This window comes from Pteropus medius, unplaced genomic scaffold (assembly GCF_902729225.1).
Source record: "Pteropus medius unplaced genomic scaffold, Ma_sr-lr_union100, whole genome shotgun sequence".
NCBI classification, from domain to species: Eukaryota; Metazoa; Chordata; class Mammalia; order Chiroptera; family Pteropodidae; genus Pteropus; species Pteropus medius.
In genome coordinates this window covers 20052793-20077933 of record NW_024349801.1, presented here as the reverse complement: position 1 = coordinate 20077933, position 25141 = coordinate 20052793, and the positions used below count along the sequence as shown (strand labels likewise).

Here is a 25141-nt window from a genome sequence, read left to right as displayed (position 1 = left end):
GGCCTGGCCTCAAGGGATCCTTATAGGTGGGTCCTGGGCAAGTTAAGACTGGTAACGGATGATGTGGTCAGGATGCTTCTGTAGCACTATAATGCACAGCATGCAATGATGACTAAAGAAACTAGTACTGAATACTTCAAAAATGAGTGACTAGTCTTTCCTACCACTGACACATGTACCAGAAAGACCTTTTATCCCATGTGGAAAACACTTGCCAAGAATCAGGTTCTTAACAAGTTTCTGCTCATCCTCCTTCTTGTATTCCAGCATTCCTTGGAAATCCTTTTCTTTCCTGGGAATGTTGACTGGACGAATGGGTTCATCAATGATCTGTCCTGGGGATATGTTTTCCATCTGGCCCACTTTGGGAGAAACAAAAAGGAGAAGAACATGTTTTCCAGGTAGAAAAGACGAGAAGGTTCTATGTTCCTATAACTTTAAATAAACTCTATAACAACAGAAACATGCCATATTTGCCACTTCACTGCTGTGCCATATTTGTGTCTTCTTTAAATATTGTTTTCTGTTAACACTGGATAGATGGCAAAATTATATTGTAAAGTTACTCTGACAGCTATAAGTGCTTGGTTACTATCAACATCAGAGAACCCTATTTGATTCAAAAGCATTTTTAAAATAATAATCTGTAATAAGATTAAATATTTCCAAAGTTAAGTGGTTTAACTTTTTGGTTAACAAATTGTTACCAATCATAAATGGTTAACAATATTTAGACTTTAAATCACAGAAGGGAAAAACAGTATTCTACAAAGAGGCAGCAAGAGTGTAGAAGACCCTTCCTCCCCGGCTTTAGCTCAAAGAATCTAGTCATAAAGAAAAACATTCTAATGGGACCCTGCTGTCATAGAATTTACATTTACAGTATGTATTATATGTGTGTAGAGAAAACAAATGTCAAATAAACAAAATAAATAACAAGGAAAAGAACATTTACTTTAAATATACCATTGCAATCAGTCCAAACCACAGCTAGATAGCTGGTAGGAAAGTGTTTCTTCACACTAGTTGATGTGAAATGTATTATTTTTCACAGAGGCTTCCTAAGGCAAAAATCTAACTTTTTCCAGCCACCCCTTATTCCCAAAGAAACCATGAGCAGATAAAACAACCTGTATTTAATGTGGTTTCCTAAATATTATTCAGTGTTTTTGTTTGTTTTTGCTCAAGTACTAAAAGTTCTACTATGAGGTTGCAACCATTAAAGTACAAACCATTGGTTAACAACGCTTTCAGATGTTAAAAATGGTCACTACTGTCAACAGCAGCTGCTGGTGAATTATGCTAAAGATTTAAAATTTTTCCAATTTCATCTAAAAATTGAGAATTGAATGGGAAATCTAAGAGAAGGTAAGAGAACACTCGAGTTAGAGTTACGGTGGTGTTTGTGGAGACATATGCTAGAAATCAAGTTTTTAAAAAATTCTTTTATCTACAGGAAGCGGGGGCAGTTAAGAAATCTATTTAGATGTTGACTAAGTTTGAGTTCAGAGACTGCTGTCAAACAAAAAGCAGATCAGATGCATTAGAAAGTTCAATGTTGCTGACTCCACAAGGTGTCAGTAGTACTTCTTCTCTTGTCACTCTGGGGTAATTCCTGCATTAGTTCTGGGAAGCCAGTTCCATAGGAAGAGGTTATCACAGAGAACACCAATACCTGCCCGTGCTCTTGCTCATGTGGCAGAGAGCCAGGTGACACTACCTCATGCTGCAACATCACATACCAGGACTATCAGTGCTGGAAATCACCACTACCCTTCAACAGTATGCTATCTAAAGAGTGATCATATTGTGAATGGATAAATCGAAGCTGTGGCATCTAGTGTTTCACATACATGATGCAGTCTGGAAGCCACAGGACTAACTGTAAAATGTATACCTCTATACAAGAGATTCAAACTATTGACTTTTACATAAATTATTTCTGGAGTCGGTTTAAACATAATACCACCAGGATCTTGAAATCAGCACATAGTGGTCTTCACAGCTTATGTACATGACACGCTGCATGTAAAATGCAAAATAAGAAAATCCCTATCATCAAAGTTACTACTCCCTTTTAACCACAGAAACAATTCTAAGAGGGGAAACTGGAAACAAATAATTCCACATATTGATTTTATTGATAAATGTACATATTTAGACTCTATATAATATGAAGAGAATGCTTTAAACCTGATTTCATCATATCTAAGGTGAGATATCATTATTTTATATAACACTAAGGAAGGAAGAACACTGCCAATTAAACTATAACCCAGGAACAGTTGTAAGACATATACTAATTCTAGAGATGTTAAAATGTTTAAAATTATACACTTCAGAATTTATGAAATATGGTGAATATTTTTACTAAGAGATTTCAAGTTTTAAAAGAAAGTTTCACTTTCCTTTTTGCAAAATCTGTAGCCAAGATATTTTTGGTTCTGTATAAAAATGTCAGGGATAAAATTTGCCATACTTTAATTAAAAACTTTCTTTCTGCCTTTGAATTCTCTCCAGAGATTTGAGTCTTTATAAAAACTCGGATAAAATATATATGTCAGCTCAACATAACCTTGATTTATTTAGCAAATTGCCAATTAATTAAAATAAAATGTCAATCATTATATAGCATTAGGAAAATATAAAGCCTGAAAGACAGAAGCCAGGATAACAGCCCAGTTTTCAAAGACAGCAAGAGATCTTGGAGGCCAGTTAGCCCAATGCTCCATCTAATCCTTCTAGAAAGATCTGAAGCAATCCCTATTTCTACCTTCTAGATTCTTTATATGAGGGAAAAATATTTCTGAACCTTTTCATCCTGGAAAGGGAAAGGAAACTAGAAATTTTAAAATTTATTTTTCTTCATTTTGGTATTAGGAAGATCTTGATCTGAGGTTTAATTGAGATAGTCTAGTAGACTCTCCTATAAGTAGAGAGTCGACTGGAAAATATGACACAAAGGAAAGAATTCAGTGGTCCTCAGAAGGCCTGAGTTCTAGTCCTTCTTTGGTTACTAATTGGCTGAGACCTTGGAAGTCATAGTTTCTGGGCCTCAGTTTTTTTCTCCTGTTAAATAGTTAACTGATTTCTAGAATTTTTTTAGGTCTAAATTCCGTGGCTTCATGAAAATTGAGATAGAACACCCACTCCTAGGTTAAAATACAGCACAAGGCAGATCAAATTTTAAAACACTCTCCATTTAGCTATATAATTTCTGCTAAAAATTACATATGTTGGCTTTTTAAAGTTTTCATTGGCTTCTAAAAACGTCTCCTTAATTAAGTGTAGCCCATAGTAGGAGGCAAGAGTCTTGCTATTTTAATACAGAAGAATTTAAATTTATTATAATATATTTAAAATATAAAAAAAAACTTTTAGGTATAAGAAGATGTTTTGTTGTACACGGTTGCTAGTATTTTCTGTACAATGCGGGATTAAGGTGGCAGGAAGAGAAAAGTGTTGGAAGAGCCTGTCACCTTTATTCTCCAAATTCAAAGAGGGGCAGGGATACTGTACTCAGCAAATGCCCAGACCATAATAAATGGATTTCATTTTATTCTTTAGACACATATCATTTAACTCAACTTTTCTTAAAAATAGTATGTCTTTTTTGTTTAATCTATGAATTGACTTTCAAATGCTACTTAGAGGTTTAAGAATATAGCTGGCAGGATAGTTTAACAGATGAGGTTGGTTTCTGATTGAAAACAGCTTAAAATTGCTAGCATCTTGAAATATTCTAACCTATCTCTTCAATTAAAAATATACACATCAAAGAAAGCTGAATAAAAACGTAAAATAACAAGTGGAATCATTAGGGATTTAAAAAAATAATCTCACAAATTAATACCATTGAAATCAGTTTCTTTCAAGCAAATACCCTGCTATCTAATCATCATCTCAGGATATAATTAGTGCAAAGCTAAGTACAAAAAAGTTCTCTGGATAAAGTTTTTTAAAGTTCTGCCAATAGACATTAAAGCTCGTGTGTGTGATTTGGAAGTTCAAAACTTTAACATATGAATCATGAAATTCTAAAGGATTATATATAAAATATGACAGCAAAGTAATCTGATTTCTATATAAATATTTCAGCATTTGTATATCTAAGGGAATGTTGTCCTCTTCAACGTAAACATCTATGCTGCTATTCTAAATATTTCTGAAACTTATTCACTCAACAAACATGTATGGAATGATTAAGGTCAGTCAGACACTATGGTAGGTACTATGAAAACAAGGGGAAATAAGAGGTGGTACCCATGCTCAGGAAGCTCATAGTCCATACAGGGAGCCAATAATTCAAACAGAAAAATTCCTAAAAATATGACAGTGAAAACCATAACAGATGTGAGTCAAATTATGGTAATATAGAGGGTGGAGCCAAAGGTCTGTCTGTGTGATTGGGAAAGGATGCTCTTGAGGATGTGACATATGACTCTGATCTCAAAGGATGAGTAGGACTTTACCAAGACAAGCAAGAAACCAAATAGAAGGAACAGTTACAACAAGCCTGGCATGTTACAGAATGAAAACCACACAGAGTGAGTCACGGTAGACTCTTGTGGACATTGCCAATGATGAGGAGCCTTTACCCTTTGAGCCGGGCAAAAATTATGAAGGTGACATTGAGAGAGTGGCTGGGTAATCAGACTGCTCAGAATAATTTTTGTTCAAAATTATAATAGTTTGCATAGATTTGAAGCCAATTCCAAAAAAGGTCTCTAAATCTCTTGAACAATAGAGTATTACTGGAATATGCTTAGAATTTAGCTTTAGCCCTGCTCATTGCTGTATCCCTGGCACCTAGATAAATACTTACTGAAGGAACAAACACACTAACCCACAGGACAAGATTCATTTGTATATAACAACAATTGATATTTGATTATTTCTAAGGTGTTTTACCATCACCATCACATATAAATCATGAGATGTTTTTTAAAAAATCTGATTTCTTTATAATCATAATTCATTTTTTCTTATTTACTTCTCTTTTTATCTCCATTAGATGGTAAGTTCTTTGAGGATAAAGACTTTGTCTTTCTCATCTCGGTATCCCTAATACTAAGAGTTAATCATACTAAGTTGTACATAGCATTTATTATGTGTTAGGAATGATACTAAATGCATTACACATATTAACTCATTTAATCTTTACAATCGGCATCAGGTACGCCATTACTGTTCCCCTTAAACAGGTGGGAAAACTGGCAGAGAGGTTCAGTAACTTGCCCAGTATTAGATAATTAATAGTAGAAGGCCAAGATTTGAACCCAAGAAGCTTGGCTCCAGAATCCATGCTCAACCTCTCTGCTATATGGCTTAGCACAGTGGCTGACATACAGAAGATACTCATTGACGTTTACTGAATGAATTCTCGCACTTTGTAAATTATTACTGCAATGAAAAGAACATTTTCGCCCACCTAGCGATGGAGAGTTCCATCAGGCACTAGGTTTGCTGAAAGTCATTTTTGTTATTGTTTCTGATATTCAAATGCAAATCTATTAGGCCACTAGTGTAGCAATAAAAAACCAAGAACAGCAACTATCATAAAACATGTTTAAATACCTTCTAGTTCACCAATTTTTTTGGCAAAGACTTTCAGTTGTTTTTTCAGTTTCCGGACAGTCTTATCTTGTTTTTCAAGTTGTTCCATCAAATCCTAAAGATTAAAATGTGAAATATAACAGAAAGATCAAAACAGGCCTTCTAAAATGCACAGAAGGAAAACAGACACAAAACCACAGAAACAGCACTGTTAGTTTTACACAAAAGCTTGGAGGCGGAGCCACAACCTGGCTAAAACTGGCAGGCGTGGGAAATGCAGCTACAATAAAAGCCAAATGTTAAAATATACAATGCAGTAAAATCCTTTACAGCGTGATGGAGAGCAGGCTCACTGGGGAGTCTTTTCCAGTAGACTCCATGTGGGTAAAACAATTAAATGCTTGTAAAATGTACGGCTATTCCAGTAGAATCTTTTCTTGTAAAGAGGGAATAAGCAAAATAAATTTTGATGACTGCACAAAGAGTTTTGTGGGAAGTTTTAAGGATGGTTGAACTTAGGTACGGGGTTTTGACTTTTTACTTCCATCACACTGCAAGCCTACTGTTAATAACAAATCAAACATGACAATGGACGCAGGACACTGATAGAGGTGACACCACTGGCTAAAAGATAGCTGTGGAGAGAAACGGGTTTCATGAAAGTTTTTGAAGAGACTTCCTGGGGAGGGGCAGAGCAGTGTGCTCTTCAGTTAGAGATGGCTAGAAGTAGCGAGGAAGACAACAGAAAGGCACTCTTGAGTTTACATACAATCATCCGTTTGTAAAGTGAAATCCGATATGATTGATACTTCTTAGGGTCATCTGCATAAAATTCCTCAAAATACTGAAAAAATAGGCACAATGGATATTTGTTTTTCTCTGTGTCTTTGAGGGGAATGCTACTTCTCAGCAAAATCAATTTTAAAATATTTTAAGATACAAATAATGAACCTGTATATACTCAAAAGGCTCTGACTTGTCATCTGCCATTTACCTGTGATCTTTTTATAGATTCTAGTTATCTATATATATACACACACATCTATTTTCACATGCTCAGAGCAAACAGGCTATGGCCAGGACACCATCATTTAGCAAGTAAATAGAGAGGTGGTCCACATTCCCCACATAAAGCTGTTATTTCACTCTTCAGACCTGCTCACATTGCTGTATTTTTTTTTTTCTGCCAGCAGCAGCAGCAAGAGTGAGAAAGGCAAATAAAATTAAACTGAGAATAGTGGTAATTTTGGCACTCTTGCTTGAAGGTGGAAAGGCAACACAGGGGGAGGCCTGTGAAGTATGTTCACAAGATGAGGAAGAAAAACCATCTCTGTGCTTGTGTAGGGTAGGTAAGTGGGTGGGTGGGTTAGGCATGGTAGTTTCCAGAACTAAGCCTAGGTCCGCAGCTGCTTTAGTATTCTGCTCAAGTTTTTGCTAAAGAAATGCACAATTAAGATTGAGAAATTATAATGATTTTGGAAAAGTGTATGATTCCCTGTACTTAAGTTTGAATCCATTCTCCTGAATTAGCAGTGAGGCCAGAAAAACAGCTGACCTACAAAAGGTTTTCCTAAAACTCAGACAAACTCATTAACTAGATTCTACCAGCTTAGAACTGGGGGACTTAGTTTATTTTTTATTAGCTATGTAAAATTACCAATAAAATTAAAACCGTAGACAAAGTTGTAAGGGAAATGCTTAATCACTTTAGTGAAAAAACTCTGGGAATCTGCCACCCAGAAGCATCTTTATTTCACGGTTTCACCTCGTATTTTAAGACAATGATTTATAAGCACAGAATTTATATGCTGATCAACCATTATTATATTATTTAGTATACTTATCAATTAAACATTAAATGCATTAAAGCATTGTTAGTTTGATTTAAGCAACAGTGTACTTGAGAGTGATAAAATAACATTTCAAAAATCGTCCATAATTCGGAAGATTTCCCCCCCACAAATTAGTGGTATTTCAGTTACTTTGGAAAGAGTCCAAACATTGCCCTTAGCCACCTCTCCTATTACTACGACTGAGCCTCTAGCAACACGCTGTTCTCCTGTCCTCAGAGGGACAGACAGGCTTCTAATTAATATAAAAGATGGTTGAATAGGTGATACTAGAAAAGTATTTGTAATGTAAATGATCACGAATGGAGCAATGGAGGGATAATTCAGATAGTTAAATCTTTAGAGAAAATCCAAACTATTTTTTTATAGGTCATTAAAACCCTGAACTCCAAAAGAAAACCAGTCCTAAACAGCTTTTCTCAAAAACTAGGCTGACACTACAATATAGACTACATAGAACTGTGGAATTACAACTTTACAATGACTTTTAAAATTATTTTAAATTGTAATTGACATATAGTATTATATTAGTTTCAGGTACACAACAGTGTTTCAACATATACCTTACAACTTTTCAATAGCTTTTAGTTTAATAAACATATCAAAAAAAAGTCTATAAATCTGTAATAAGTTATTTTGTGACTGAGAAAGAAATATTTTAGAAATATTTTCTGTGAAAGAAAAACAAAAAGAAAAAACTTGAGGCTGTGTGTCAGTGTTCAGAATCTGGCAAGGGAAAATACTCTCCTCATTCATTGCACACTTTCTGTTAAAAAGAATAAATAATGTATAAACTTGAATCCTGCTGTCCCTCCTCCCATCCAATGTCCACCAAAAGCCCCCACTTGGTTCTGCCAACTGCCTTCCTTGACCGTAACTCTAAGCCCAGATCATCTGCTACAACGGAGGCTCAGATGGTGTGGGTAGCTGACTGGGGACCAAAAGTGACAAAGCTCGGCCCTAGTCTCTGTCATGGCAACCACAAAACAAACCTCCAACGGCAGAGATTTCAGTGAAAGTAGAGGAAGTGGCCACCTGAGTTCTCAAGGATATCAAAAGTCCGGCATACAGGTGACACCTTCCAGACCCTCCCAGGTAGGTCTGAGAGAGCCTTCTGTGAGAAACACAACCTGGGTACATGCTTTTTTTCATTTTTACCAACATGGTCGTATTTTCTTCACACTGTCTCTGCTAGAGTAAGAGGGTGACAAGTGTGGGGCAGTAAGTTTTCCCAGCCAGGAAAGATGTGTTTGATTAACAATCAGCAGGACTGCCTGCAGGGCCAGGCCCTGCCTACTGAAGAGTGTGTGGGCCCAGGCATGGCTTCTCACCAAGTTTTCATTGGTCAGCCGGGTGATCTCGTGCTGCAGGCTGGCCTCGATGCGGGCCTCAGGGGGCAGCTGCAGGTTCTGGGCCAGCAACTGCTGCTGCCGGTTGTTCTCCTCCTTCAGGCTCTGGATCTCGCCGCGGAGGGCTTCAGCCTCATTCTCATGGTTCCTTTTCTGGGACTGGAGCTGGGATTCCAGGAGCCTGTGGAGAAGCCACACAGGTAGGACAGGGAGATGACACAAGAGTCCCTGCCCGGTGGGTGTGAAGCTTCGTGCTCACTTGCAAGGGCAGGAAAAGCAGGGACTCTAGCATCTGTGTAACTTCTGACTTGATTAAAGTCGAGAAACTCAAACAAGGGCTGGAAATGGAAACAAATGCTCTCACATTTGTGTCCTTCTGAATTGTGGACCCCAGTTACAAATAAAAAGTTTTCTAAGGCCCTGAGAAACAGGAGAATTTTGAATTTTGGCTCTTTTTTGAAAGGTTCGTAGGAATGATGACTAAAATAACCAGAAGACGTAGCTTTAATCTGGCTAACTACATTTATGAACCAGCATTTAGGCTGGCAAAGACAGTAGTATCTATGCCACAAAAATCACTGCACTGTATAGAAGGGCGAGATGATGAACTCCTAATCTAATTCAATATGCCTTTAAGAATTTCAGTGTTACTAATTTCAGGCAGAAGGTGCAACCAGGATCCCATTTCCACTTTCTACTTTTATCTCTGAAAGACAGAAAGGCTGAAGTGCTTCTCTGAAATATATACAGATTTACCCAAATCCAGACAGGTAGTTCTGCAATTTCATCTACATATATTTTAAATTTGTCATCTTCTCTTTCCCCATAAACTTCCATATCAGTAACATAATCCTAACAAGACATGATTTTAGAACATAAATATTAATAGAACCAATAAAGTGGTTACTGCTTCTCTGAGCAAAACATACAAGTCACCTGTGCCCATGTAAATAAACCAGGGCACTGGCAGTGAGAATACCAGAGAGAAATAGCGTCCTCCCTTCGGCATGCACTCTGCACTCCCACTTCTACATTCATCCCTTTCTAAATACAAAACAAAGTTACAGTTAGGAATTAACTAACATGAAGAAAGAAAAGATGTTCGTTTATATTCTAATCCCCCTGGTTACCAACTGCTGGGCAAAACTTACTGACACCATTGCAAGCATACTTTAACAGCAGACTAAAATATTTTAGTGATTATGAAATTTCAAAAGAATTTCAACCAATAACACTACAAAGTTAATGACAGTTTATGATTAGAACAAAGTAGAATAAGTAGAAGCCCCTTGAACAAATAGCATATTATTTTTAAAATGTAATCATTAAAATGGTCTTTTTACAAGATTTTTTTTAAGAGTCAAAAGGAAAGTTTATTAGAAAAGGGTAACACTCTACATACAGAGTATAGTCTCCTCTCAGAGGCAGAGAGTGAGAGAGATCAAGATTTTTAAGACATAAATATCACTAGAGCAGATTAGTGTCTGTGTTAGAAAGGTGTAGCTGTTTCAATTTTACTTGTTTTCTCTTAAACATATTTAATACGTTGCGTTTGGGTAATTATTTTGAACTGTAGCAATGCAGGAAACCTTTCTGATTTGATGTTTCACAAATATGAACTTCACAATAACCACACAGAATGCCAAATCATGTACTTAATACTGCTGTTAGGCAGCATGATAATGACATATAAGATGTAGCTACATTGCCACAGGCACACATAGCCTTTAATCATTATTCCAAACACGAAACCACTAAACAATAGGTATTAATCTCTCCCACAGTAGTTTGAGCTCTAGTTGAAAGGTTTTGGTTCTCTTCCAACTCCGAGTGAAATATTCACAAATCTTAGTGTCTGAAGGGAACTCTAGATAGCGCCTTTTACTCATGAGCCGCAACAATTATATTCACCATCAATCCATTTTTACTTTAGGATCATTCCTTAGTGGAGAAAGTTTTTAGGAAGGCATTTGGCTGAATGTTCTAAGTTGTACTGAAATTAACCCAGGAAGACAATTAATGTACAATAAATATAGAAGTTAAGTTAAAGTCAGGAGGCCACTGTTAGTAAGGAAAACAACAAATTAATAACATTCCATTTTGAGGAGACAAATATAACCTGTTGGCTTGTTTTAACCCTTCATAAACCAGCCACAGCTCTCCATCCTCATTCAACTCATGGTAATCCATAGCAGATGATCTTCCATGCAAAAGGAACAACAATGCAAAACACAAAAGGATACAGGATGGGAATGAGATGACAGTCAAGAGCAGCACATGCTATTTCAATATTTTATTAAGATAATATATTGTTTTTGTTAATTACAGATGAGTTTAAGATGTTATCACAAAACATTATTTTTGGTTAAGTTTTTAAAAAATGTGTAACATGTAACATGAGTAGACATTAAAATAAAATAATCAAGGATCTATAGCTACATTTCCTGCAAAATAAGAAATGACTCAAAATGTGAGAGAGGTTCTGATTTTTAAATTTTATTCAGCTAGTAGTGATCTTATATGTCATACATTATATTAGAGATGAACCACACAGTCACACACATATAGAATGAAAATTTCAGCTATTGTCTTCATGTGGCAATTTTAACAATCCATTTCAAAATGAAGTTTTAAATCCTCTGAACCCGAATTTGTTTTATCTTAATAAAATCTGATTTCTTAGTTTTAAAACTGTTTTTAAAAATTCTTATAGCTTAACTTATAAATAAGAACATATCCAAAGTTCTCAGCTTTTATGACACAACTTTTAGAAGATTTTTTTGTGCGACTAAAATTAATTGCAAGACTTAGGGAAACTACTTAATATTAAAGATGTGACACATTTTATTGAAAGTATGTATAATAAATAAATAATAATGACAAACTTGATTATAGGTTTTTTTCTACCTAGGATATAAAAATATATTTTGAGTGTTTGCTAAGTGTCAGACACGGTTCTACATCCTTCCGCATGTATTATTTCATTTAGTTCTCCCAGTAACCCAACATATATCATTTGCCACATTGCAGAAGAAAATATGGAAGCTTAGAATTAAGATACCTATGGAGGTTACACAGCTGGCAAGTAGTGGAGCCCAGGGCTATCCAACTTTAGAGCCCAGGTTCTTCCTCTTCCTCCTAGACTTCTGTTGTTATGATGTTTACATAAAACAAATTCCAGAGCATGTTCTTCTATTTTCCACCTACCATTTCTCCCTGGGGAGTTGATCTATTTGCATGGTCTCCATTGTATTATTATATACTGATGACTTCAACATTTATATTTCAGTCCACACATCTCTCCTGCTCCAGATCTGTATTTTTAACTGCCTAAGGGATTTCTCTCCTTAGATGTCTTCTTGGCTCCTTAAATTCATTACCTATAAATCTACTGTTCATCTTCACCCCGCACTTCCACCCCAGACCCAGGATCACGAATGGCATCATCACACCCAACCAAGTATACACAGCAGATACTTCAGAATCACCCTTCATAATTCCCTATTCCTCACCTACAGAATCCAATAAATCACAAGGCTTACTGACCTCACCTTATGCATCCTTCGAAATGTCCCATTTCTCTCAATCCCACTGCCACCAGCCAAGACAAAGTCACCAAAAGTCACTTGATTAAGGTAATAGCCTCTTAACTGGTCTTTATGATTTCAATCTGGTTTCACTACAATCTATTCTCTAACATAAAAGCCAGGGTTAGCTTTCTAAAACCCAAATCTCATTATACCATTCTCCTGCTTAAAACCTTTCAACAGCTTCCATTGTCACTAGAGTGAAGTCCAAATTCTCTTGGCTATCACCCCAACAGCCTATAAACCTCTGTGAAAGTAAGGACCACATTTAGCTTGCTGACTGCTAATATTCCCAGCATGTGGCACAGGGCCTGGCATGAAGTAGCCATGCAATACAAATCTGGTGATAGAATAGCTGAGCGGATGGATGAACAGTGTAATCTAGCTCTTTTTATACTTATACATTCTTAGATATAAGATGTGTGTTATTTATAGTTTATATTCATAAATTAAAATTCAAGTTTAACCAACTACTTTTAAAAATGCTCTCCACTCTTGTCCATAAAAGAAGATAATGAGTACTTTACATTTTGCATGGCAATATTCTTTAGTTTGTTAAGTATTTCTACAAACCAACCCTGATACTATGCATCAAGAGACTTAGACTGTACACTGATAATAAAAATCTCCAGAATTGTCTTTCTGTGACCATCACTGGCCATGTTCTTTTAAGAATGTAGCCTTTTAAGTTCAAAGTTCAATAGCAGTAAGGCTTTTTTGAGTTGGGAGTGATAGGAAGGCTGAGGAAATTCCAGAAATGAGCCTTTATTCTGTGATAATCTCAGCTATAGATAATCTCATTCAGTGACTGCAAATTTTGCACTCTCAGTTAGCCCACCTAAGGTTCTTAAGTGTATAGTGACTGAACTAAGTGCCATTGGCAACTTCATTTATATTTAGAGTAAATGGGATAAAACCAGAGCTAGGATTTTCTCAGAACACCTTTGGGAACCTGACAAAAACCTGATCTTGAATATCAGGGTTCCATCCTAAAGTCATGGTGTCCTTTCAGAATTATATGACCAACAGCGATGTGATTCCAGATACTTCGTCATTTCTCTTTAAGTTTCAATTATTAAGAGCTGTAGTTGCTCCTATGAACCCTCACAGATAACCAGCTTGAATAACAAATGAAAGCGATTACCTCTCAAGGCTAAGACCTTAAATATGCAGACATATATTCCCTTGATGCAAAGAATATTTTCCTGACAAGCCTTATCAATAATGCTACCTTATATTATAAATGAGACTTTGCCTGAGAATATATTGAAAAATCTAGATTCCCTTTGAAGGTCAGGTGATGTCTACTAAAGCAATGGAAAAACACTTTGATTTATAGTATAAGAGCCCTGAAGACTAAGGATCAATATGACTAAACCAAGAAGAACAACAAAAAAGATCAACTTACCTGTTTGTTTCCTTCAAACCAATGTATGCTTGTGCTATTTCGCCTTTATCTTTCATTTTTTGTACATCTTCTAAAAGTATTGTGGAATCTGTCATTGTATTCTAAAGGAGGAAATGACACATTTCCACAATTAAGAGTCAACTCAAAAGCTTAGGACCATATACAACATATCTCTTTCCTCCAGAATAGGTGTTTATGTGCTCCACCAGAACTCTGCCCTCCAGAGCATCAGCTCCAGCCCTGCAGCACTACAGAGGAGACTGGGGCACAGTTAAAAGAAAGAGGGACCTTCAGTCCTCTTGAGAATTCTTAACGCTCTACTACAAACATAGCAAGATTCTGGAGTAAATACAGCCCTGTAAATAAAATAACTGATGGGCTATATGTGTTTTACATTATGGGTATATTTGGGGGGAGGGGAGGAATCTATATCTTTATCTAGATCTAGATTAGATACAGATATATTTTATTATATAGTTATTTGGTGTTCTTGTTTGGTTATTGTTTGAATACTGTATATACTATATACTTTTTATATATGCATATATTTATATATTACACATATACACATATATAAAATGGGTTTCATGTATTTGAAATATATATAGTATAAAGATATATATTTCAAAGTATATATACAGCATTGGAACAATAACCAGGCAAAAACACCGAGTAACTATTTAGTGAAGTGGACAAAGCGGTTCTTTCTACTACTTTCCGATCAGTTATAATAAAACAAATGCCCCAATAAAACACTAAACGTTTGACATAAACCTCATTTTTCTATTAAAAATTCAGTACAAAAAAGGTGAGATTTAGATGATATGCTTCAGCAAAATTAAATTTTTTTCTCACATCTTTAGATATATATAATTGGAAAGGATTTTTAGCTCCTTATAAGGAGCATCTGCAATTATTCAATTCTTTTTTCTCTGTTACAATATAACATGGTACATAATCTTTTGAAATTAATATCTGGCAGGTCAGAATTTCTAATGATTTTGTATAAAAAGGACTTTTCTGCTAACATTTTTACTTTTTTTTCTTTTTTGTCTAATCTGTTGGGCAACCAATGTTAATTTCAAAATCATCCAGTCAGCTATTCTCTCTCTCTCCTAAACCATGTCAAGAATAGACAGGAAGAATCACAGCTCTATAGTCTCTAAAGATGAATACATTTTAGAACTCAAGGGTCCATTCTGTTTGTCCAAGTAGTATATGTCTGATTCTTTAGTCAATGTTTGCTCTACAGCCAGGACCCACAATGAGATAGTATTAATGGAATATACTTCGAATACCATTACTGTAGAGACTAGTTTCAAGATAACTTTAATGACGATAGAGGCCTACAAATACTTGCTATTGAATTTCTGTTTATAAGAAACATTCTTTAGAAAAATTTCCACTTTTCTCCTAATGCTGTCCTTTTGTGAGTTTATAAATGCATCCTTAGAGAAGACCAAATATAATCTGATAAAAGCTATTAACAAAAGCTTATGTTTTATTGAACTTTAACATCTTTTCCATAAACACCATGTAAAGAAGCATTTCTTCAGCTATGTTTTATAAAAATTTTAGTAGACATTTCAGAGCAAATTTCTTTTTTTCTCTTTTCCCAAAAGGCAGAAACTCTTTCTATTCTGCAGAGGGCTATACTCAGATTTTTAAGATTTAACTAATAATTCTCAAAGACCCAGGTTTCATAGTGCTACATGTATTCTCTGATATCTGAAGACCTACAAAATGTGGTTTTGAACTTTTAGTGAATTAGGTAATGATCTAATTAACTAATTCAAAGGAAAGATAGGCTTCTTAGTATGTTCTATCCTGGCAGTAACCTCAACCGGCCCATCTTAGCTAGGAAGTGGTGGCTGGCAGTGGTGGATCAGACTGAGACTGCCAGTGTCAGGAAGTCCCTGACACACCGCTCAGTTTGTGTCTCCCAAGCCAGCGACCAAAAGTTCTGAAAAGGCTACACCATGTAGGAAAATCCCACCCTTCCTAATTAGGAAGGGTGTGCTCAATAACTCAGGATCCTCTTTACAGGCAAACCTACAGCTGACAGAAATGAGAGCATGGGCGAGCCGGTGCTTCTGAGTGCACTCCAATTAAGGGTTTCCGTCCTGCACTTGTGGACGGCCTACCATAACTACTATAGTGAGTCACAGAGCTGACTGCGAATTAGAAGTCATGGAGGCACTCTCTGTGAGCCAGACTGGAGCCAATTTCATCCATATTTTTCCACTGACTTCCCAAATAAGAAATTAATCTGTAAATATAAAAATAGACTTGGTAGACAGAAAGCATCAACTGTATGTATTTAGGGATAACTGTAAACTAAAATTAGGATTAAAAAGAAGTATTTATGAAAAATTTTATAATTACCTTGTCATCCTGAAAATCACAAGTCAGCAAGCACCAAAAAAAAAAATGGAGAAAACAATAAACCTTTAGTTCCATAAATAAATTCCATCACTGAGTCCCCATCATAACAAATAAAAGCTAACTGTAAATACAAGCATGAATTATTTCTCCTAAAACTAACTCGATAAATAAATTAATATTCATGGAACTGACATGAGGTGGATATTAATATATATTTATGCGATGGCAACTTCTCATTCTCAGGAACAAGTGCTTGAAATTATTTTTGAGTTTTTTTCTTTCTAATTGTAAAGTATTTTTGAGTGCATGAGAAAATGAACCTCTTGTTAATATATATGGGTCTGTGAGTTACAGTAATGCCCTAATAGGAGATCATTTGTCCAAGTAAAGCCTCCCAGAATATTCTCGGAGGTGGAGCAGATAAACTAGATCTGGCTGGGCTGGGTCATCCCTTGCTCACTGGGTGTCACTCACCACTGTCCTGCAAAGGAATTGTGAAATAATGTGACTAGAAACTGAGTGGGACAAATAGCCTTGGGGTATTTGAAAGGTCTTAATCGGCATTGTGGGCATTTTTCCTAGCAGAGGACAAGCTGCTGCCATGTGTAGGCTGGGAGTTTAGAAAGCACGGACCTTAATTACATAAGGCCAGCCCATCTGAGGCTGGCAAGCAGTTGTCATACGGAGTATGTGAGCTGGCTAAATGAGAGTATGTGCTCTGTTAGTTGGATTTTATGCCCTTTGGTTCATTTTTCTTTTTTCCTTCCCTTAACTTTAAAGTCTCTTATGAGAATATCACTTTTTCACAAGGGAACCAGAGAAAGGAATCCTGATTGTGGACTCTGTTCCAACTAGCATGCAGAGGGAGCCTTGTTTCTTGAGACCCAACCACAATGGTGGTCAAGGGAACCAAACTAAGACAGCCCCAGGGAAGGTGAGATGTGTAGGGTCAAGCCAAAGGAGAGAGTCCCCTTCTCTAACTCCTCATTTCAGACTTAAAGGGTTTATGATTTCTTTTAAAATAAGAAAAGCCATTTTTTAAAAATATAACTCCATTGATTCCTTGCCCCCAAGATTATTTAGTCAGACACCTTATTTTCAGAATTGGTATTTTCTGGATCAGTGTTAATCCTAGGTGGGAGTTGCCTTTATCAATCCAAACCTACGTGCCAGGTTCTGTATCTTAATCACATGCAGAACTACCATTTCTAAGAGAAGCACTCTCAGATCTTTCAGGCACCCAGTTCATCATATATCATTGTCATATTTTATATGGCATGTCATGCAGGTGGGATAGTTGATTGCCTCAAGTCTTGGTAACACTTTGCTGCATGAACACAGACAGGGACACCGGCCAGGCTTTAAGATGATTTCTCAGGTCACTTTTGTCTGACGGCAAATGCCAAAAAGGCCCATTTCTCATCAGTATATGGCAGTGATTGGTCTCAAATTACCTGAGGGCAGGGAAGGACTTAGAAGGCAAACTATATCTTCTGCATGGGTTCTTTCTGTTGAATCATTAAACATAGTCCCTCCCCTCTGGGACGGCTCACCCTATGTAACAGAACTGCCAGAAGTGAGCAGAAATCATCTCCATGTAACGTCCTCTCACTGATCTCATTTCTCACCTTTTCACGTTACCTTCCAGTTAAACAGGCTATCTTCAACAAATAATTTTAAAGTCATACTAATGCTTTCTCACAGCAAGGCTATTTATAGATTTTTGTATTTAATAGAATTTTATTTTTGATCGAAATTTATTGTGGCCAGATTACTACAAAAAGATAAATTTTAAAAGCCCTTTGCTCATGAATGAGATGACATTTTGAAGATCATTTGAGATTTCACTTGCTTTTTTGCTCACTCCAATTGACATTTGCAAGAGTTTTAAAAACACTGAGATTTAAAAAAAAATAATATCCTCAGTTAAATTAAAAATGCTCTTAAGTGTTTGCTTCATTATAAATTGGAAGAAAAGGATAGAAAGAAATAGAGGCCAGTCCCTAAACACTCTCTGTAGCCACTTGCTTGTGCTTACCTTGGGTTGGATGGCCTCCTTCTGGCTCACCAGCTGAGACCTCAAGATGAGCACTTCCTCTTTGCGGACATCGAGCTCCTCACTCACAGACGTCAGCTGCTCCATGAGGACACAGTAGGCTGGCGCACCTGGAGCAGTCACCTCTGGGGCACTTTTTTCACTAAGGGCCTTGCGTAACTCATTTAACTCATTTTTCAGTTTTTTGTTTTCTGATTCTAGTTCTTGACGCTGTATGAAGAGATAAAGAATAGTTCATCATTGTCATCCTTAGCTTTACATTGGGATGCTCATCTTCCCCCAAGATGGTAGAATTCTACTGAGAAAAGACTGTCCGAGCTACCCTAGTGAACAGCTTCTCAGGTTCTACTGAGAGCTCTGCTCTGCAAATGAAGGAAGTCTGACTTCAAGTGAAATTGAGCAAGGTGAGTGGTAGTTTGCTTCATCAACCTAAATTCCAGAGTCAAATTTATTCCAGGCCTTTCCAGGGTGTGTTCACAGGCCTGGAGAGATTGCTGAGTTCCAAGGGATGAGTTTTAGCTCAGTCCTGGAAGCCCAGGTTTTGTTTGTGGGTAAATATATGGGCAACTATGAGGGTCCAGCTGGTCAGGTTATTTCCAATGAATAGTTCAAATGAGTAGACCCCTGAAATCTTGAGTAGCATCCTCTTATTCTCTTTGTAAAGCAGAATGGAAAGACCACTGACATCTTAGGATTTTAGCTTCTAATAAAAAAGTACCATATCATTTAAACTAATAAAATTCCCTTTAGTGTTTTCATAGTATCAAATGATATTTTTTTGATATTTATTTCCTGTAGGACATGCTTATATAGTTGCTGGCAGAGGCCTTGAGAGGTTGGAGGAGAGGATGGGCCACCTCTTCTTTCAGCCAGATAGAAATACACATCCTTTACTCCCTCCATACTTACACATACTACCCACCATCCTTATGCCACCAGTTAGCTGCCCTCTGCACATTCTGCTCAAACAATGGCAATGGGAACCCATAATAGAGTTCTAATGCTGAACTATATTTACCGACACTGAAACATAAATGTCACAAGACACCAGCTGCAGAAGAGTGAAGTAGACAGTCATTTAAAAGCACCAGGGTACCTTATTTAGCATATGATAGAAGGCCTTATGACAGAGGATGTGAGGTACTTTTGTATACAGATATTTTATTGTTTCTTCTAGAGAAGCAGTCTTGAATTTATTGTACCATATCAGACCTCTTAACATGTTATATAGTAAAATGATTTAAAGTCCTTTTTTTCTAGTTTAAGAATATATAACCCCTTCTTTCATGACTGAATCCATTTTTATGTAAAAAAGAATGCGACTTCAAATCCCCAGTCTCCCACCAACGGGTAATCAGGTTCGCATTGCTCATTTCCACAACAAGAAACATGACTGTCTTTATTTTGACATCTAAGCTCTGACCTCAGTGTGCATCAGGACCACCAGGTTGCTGGGCCCCAACTCCAGAGTTTCTGATTCCATAGGTCTGGTGTGAGGCCCACAAATTTACATTTCCAAGTTACTAGGTGATGTTGATGCTGCTGGCCCAGGGATGGCATTTTGAAAACTACTGGTGCTAATGCTCGGGAACTCTGGAATCTGGGCTTCATTTTTAACATACTATAGTGAATGTCTTTATTGTCCATTTTTGTGTGAGGCAGGCAGAGGGAGAAGATCTGGAAATCAGATTTCTACCCCCATTCCTCTGACCTGTCCCATCCTATCTGATTCTTGTCTTGAATGACCCATATCACAATTTGGTCTTCTAGACAAAGAGTACAAAAGGCAATGAGAGTAAAAGTAATAGAAATAACCATTTGCTGCCACCCTTTTCTCCTTTCACAAATGTAAATACTACCTAAGTAGTACTTTCATTGAAGTAACAAAAGATTTATTTATGTTGCAATTGGAAAGGATAAAAGGGTCCTTTAGGGTATTTTAAAAGTAAATAACTATAAATTTTTATAAAAATTAGCTTTCAAACAAGTGACGATAAGAACCTAGGATGTTTAGAAAGTCTGCTATTGTCTGGAAACTGAGATTCAAAATCAGCCTGATAGTAAATCTTTTAACTGTTCTAAACTTCAGTTTACTAATATTTAAAAAGAAAATAAAAAAAACTTATTTCAGAAGCTGTGACAATGACTAAATAAAGTAAGGTGTAGGAAAAGCTTTTCGAGCTGTAAGTAAAGGTATTAGTCAAGTGTTTATTAAATATCAGTGGAAGAGTTCTAACTATCTTCAGGGGAAGGGGCTGATAAAGAGTTGTGGGTTTAGATAGGGTAGAGGAAAGGCATTCTCTATACTAAAATGCTGTAAGGCCTGAAGAGAAGGCAGTAATCAGCAGTTCTTGACCATGAGAAATGGCAGAGGACAGGGTCCAATTAATGTGCATAAATTATACTCTAAATCGCAGTATTAGGAAATAATATATTTGGACTAGACTTGGAATAATATTACTGAAAAACAGAAAAAAAACTTTATGCCAGTTTAGAGAGACCCGATGAATTCTCAAATATACATAAAGGCTTTAAAATAATATGAGTTTCTTTATGCTATTTTGTGGCTTTTCTAATTTTTAGTTTTGTTCAATTATAATCATAAACCTTACTATAATTTTCCAGCTATTCTATACTATAATTTGCAAAGCAGAAAATAGCAAAAAATTGACATAAGCAGAAAATTTGAGATAAATAAATTTAAGGCTAATAAAATAAATTAATAACTGAGAAAACTTTTGAAGCTGGAGGTGTTTTGATAGCTAACAGCCTGATAGCTCAAACTTTGTGGGGCTCAAAACGTTCTGATTGTGGAAAGCTGAGGAAGGAGCCAGGTGGGACACAGCCTGCTCTGTATCAAAGAATAGGCCCTTTTTTGTTATTAATTTTTTAAACTTCACCTCTTGTGTTACCCAAGATGCTCTGTATTTCAGGAACTACTATTCCTAATCCAGTGCCTTCTCCTGAGCTCTGGAACACACAGTGACAGCTTACCACTGTTTAGTTAGACGTTACATTTAACCAATAAGAAGACACAATTCTCCACCTTCATCCCCCTCCTCCCGTTTTGTTTTGTTTTTTAATAAGTTAAAATATGTTTCTACTCTGCAAACGAATACTTAGCTACCTTTGTCTACAAACATATAGTTTCAGTGGGGTTTGGTGGTTAGAGCAGGTGACTTGGAGCCAGAGATGCCTATGTTCAAACCCTGGTCCTAACAGTTTCTAGTGGGGTTATTTTAGGGAAGTTACTTATATCTCTTAGCCTCAGTTTCCTCATCCATAAAATGAGAACCAAAATGATGACCTGCAGGATTTTTATAAGAATTAGAGCTGATATGTAAAATATCTGTATTTAAAAATAATGATAATGATAGCAGCCAGCATTTGTTGTGTACTTACTACATGTTGGGCCCCATTCTAAGCAGTTTACATAGATTACTTCATACAATCCCCATGACAAATGATTATCATCATTCCCACTTCATAGATGAGAAAACTGAGGACAGAAAGGGTAGGTAACTTGCACACAGCCCTAGTGACAGATCTAGCATTTGAACCCAGGCAGTCTGATGCTAGAGTCCATGTCCTTTACTACCTTTTACTGACTCAAACGGTAGCTACTGGTTCTATTTTTGTTTAGACTGAACTCTAGCTTACATGGAATAGAATCTATAAAAGGAAAAGAACTAGGCTAGAAGTAATGCCTGAAGAAGGATTAAGCAAGGGCCTCAGGTGTCCTTAAGAATGATCTATGAGAAAACGAGAGGCTCTGAGCAGGTCTCTGGCCAAAACAAGATATTAAAATTCTTGGGCAGAAACTTCTCATTACCTTGAGTGACTCATATTCCAGTTCTGCACCTCTAATTTGCGGTCGTTCTTCCTCCTAAGGAAAATATAAAGTTAAAAACTTCATAAAGAAGTAGTTATATTTTAATCGTTAGATTTTTACCCTCAGAATAAAACAGCGAGGAGAGTTTGGTCCTCACTACTTGAACCAAATGCAGCTTGGTTAAAGTATTTCTGGGATGAGTCCTGTTAAAGAAGAGACTGAAGAACTCGACATAAAGTCCTAGCTTCAGTGCTCGGCTTGCTCGCGGCCCTTGGGTGGGACAGCACTGCTCACCTTTGCTTTGCTACGGAGCACCTGCTCTTCTTTGCGGTCCAGTTCATCTTGCATCACCTGCTTCTCCTGCTCCAGCTCTGTGACCCGCTTCTGGAGCTTGAGGAACAATGACATATCCAGAGGCACCTTCTTCTCACTTGGCTCCTAAAATCCAGAAAAATTAAGGTGGTCAAGGCGATCCAAAAGATGTAGAAGCCAATGAGAAAATGAAGAACAGTCCAAGAGAAAAACAGGCATACTTAGAGAAAAAATACAAATGGCCAAAAAAATATACAAATAACATGTCCAACTTAGGTAATAAATGGAGAAATGGAAGTTAAACAACAGTGAAGTACTTCTTTTCCCCTGTCACATTGGCAAAGCCTGAGAAGATTAATAATGCTGTGTATTTGTAACAGTGTCTTATATAATATTAGTGGAAAGTATAAGTAGGCCTTTTAAAAGAGCAAGTTAGCTGTATTTATTAAAAGTTAAATGTGTGATATCCTTTAACCTAATGTTCTATGTTTAAGAATTAATCCTATAGAAATACTTACATAAGTACAAAAAATACATGGAAAAAGATGTCCATTGCAGCATTTTTTTGTAATTGAAAAAAAAAACGGAAAGAACTCAAATGTCAGTCAACAGGAGAGCTGCTTAAATAAATTACAGTATAGCCAAACTATGACATATTTCATAGCTGTTAAAAAGAATGAAGTATAGCTACATAAGGAGATAAATATGTCCTAGATAAAAATATTAAGTGAAATACATAAGTTGCAAAATGGTATGTATATTATGATCCTATTTTTTGTTAAAAAAATAAAATATCTGACTTTTAAACATACCTGGCACATGCCATACAAACATCTAGAAGGCCATCGATGGTTACTTTGGAGAATGGAAGGTACTACAGGAAGGTTTCATTTTATACTTTACACATTTCTACATTTGAATTCTTTTTTAATCAGGAAAAATAATTTTTGAAAAGGTGAAGTGTTAGCATAAATATACTGAGATTAGAAAGAGAGAAAATTGAAAAACCAAATCAAATATAGCCCTTAATAAACTGAAAGATAACCTAGTGGCATTTTAAAAGTATGTCAGTTGGTTTTAAAACAGAATCACTGTGAGAACTGCTACAATGATAAAGACACACTAATTAAAGCTAAGCATATGGAAAGAACTAACCAACATGGAAGTTCTGAGAGAGCCATAATTGTTTTCTTGTATATATCAGGTCCGAACTTTTAATGAGGTAAGAAAAAGAATTATATCCTTAGATTTAATGAAAAGGATAAGAAGTTACTCTTTGTTAGAGAAAAAGAGACAGAACAGTAACAATAATTAAATTTATTTAAGTGGTCAATTCTTAACTGATTAGCAAATCTCATATTTCCAATTGTCGATTTTTAAAAAGAATGTTTTCTTTTGTCCTGATATAAAAGCAAAATACATTTAGGAAATAAGAAAAGTACAAAGCAAAATGCAGGCATAATCTTATATCCAGAGAAAACCCATACTTTTTGTATAGTCTTTTTTCTATAGATTTATAGAACTGGAAAGTTTTCATTATAACTTTGTATTGTCTTTTAAGCTTAGCATCATATTATAATTGGTTTCCAAAGTTACAATATGATATTTGAGACCATAACTTTTAATGGCTGTATTGACATCTTTACAATAATTTGCTTAGTTATTACTTTAGTGATAAGCATTGAGGTTATTCCTAAATTTTTGCTATTGAAAGATACTAAAATAAACATCCCAGTACATAAATATCTAAACTTTACTAAAATAAACATCCCAGTACCTAAATATCTAAACTTTAACATTTTTAAGTCTGTTAAACTGGTTGGACCAGTTTGCACTTCCATCAGCAGCCACTACCTTTCCTAGAACAGCAATGACTGTTATTTAAAAAAAAAAAAAAGAAGAAAAGAATTGGCTTAGAACAGCAATGACTGTTATTTAAAAAAAAAAAAGAAAGAAAGAAAGAAAGAAAGAAATTGGCTTAGTTGATAGACCAAAAGTGGTATTTCATTGTTGTTTTAATTTATATGTCTTTGCCTTTTGATAAGGTTGAACAATTTTTACACTCATTAGCTATCTTTGGTCTTTGAGAATTCTCAGCAGTGCCAAGTTTAGTGTTATTGCCGTTCTAAAAAAACACCTAATAAAAATCAACTAAACTAAGAAGTGGGGCATTTATAGACTACCAGGGTCATTTACACACAAACTGGTTAGACCTGGGCTTTTTCTTACTATATACGTTTGTAATGCTCAAAAGAGAAAGTTTAGGTATATGATCTTTATCATAAAATCTATCCTGACCTAGCAGAACAGAGATAACATCCTGCCAGAACATGAAATTACTACAGAATTCATTCATACAAAAACTAATTTTTTTACATCCCACAAATACTTACATTTTAGCTTATTTACAATGTAAACATTCCATCTTATGTATTTTTAATGTTTATCTATTAATGACGTATGTATCCCTGAAATTTTTAATTATTTAATCTTGTTTTACACTATAATAGAAGCCTTCATCCTATGAAAGAATATAATACTGATGTGTCATCATTGTACCTGAAATGTCATCATTTGGAAATCATTCCTTTTGGCCTTGAATGGGCATTTTTGTTTAAAAGGAATTCCCTTATTAAAATAGGATAGGGTAACTCTTTAGATATCAGTTAACATTACATAAAGAATTAACTGATTGCTAGATAAGAGCAACATTCCATAGATAGGAACATTAAAATAGAAGATGGAAGAACACAAAAAAATAACATTTAAGAACTGCAAAATTGCCTGAGGCACAACGATTGGTAAT

The 25141-nt window shown here is 35.9% G+C and overlaps 1 protein-coding gene across 10 annotated transcripts in view; it reads right to left on the bottom strand.

The window, feature by feature from the left end:
• MYO5A (myosin VA) overlaps positions 1-25141 on the bottom strand; it is a 157087-nt gene that overhangs the window by 12596 nt on the left and 119350 nt on the right. The window contains exons 26-35 of one of the 10 annotated variants that reach the window (XM_039889012.1): positions 22318-22461; positions 22024-22077; positions 18174-18401; positions 16136-16144; positions 13751-13851; positions 10875-10955; positions 8738-8936; positions 6326-6400; positions 5578-5671; positions 216-362 (exon numbers count right to left, since the gene is read on the bottom strand). In XM_039889012.1, coding sequence (XP_039744946.1) covers positions 216-362; positions 5578-5671; positions 6326-6400; positions 8738-8936; positions 10875-10955; positions 13751-13851; positions 16136-16144; positions 18174-18401; positions 22024-22077; positions 22318-22461 — 1132 coding nt within the window. Of the gene's footprint in view, positions 1-179; positions 363-5577; positions 5672-6325; positions 6401-8737; positions 8937-10874; positions 10956-13750; positions 13852-16135; positions 16145-18173; positions 18402-22023; positions 22078-22317; positions 22462-25141 lie in introns of all 10 variants that reach the window. The other 9 variants (XM_039889020.1, XM_039889021.1, XM_039889014.1 and 6 more) reach the window with 9 other exon arrangements.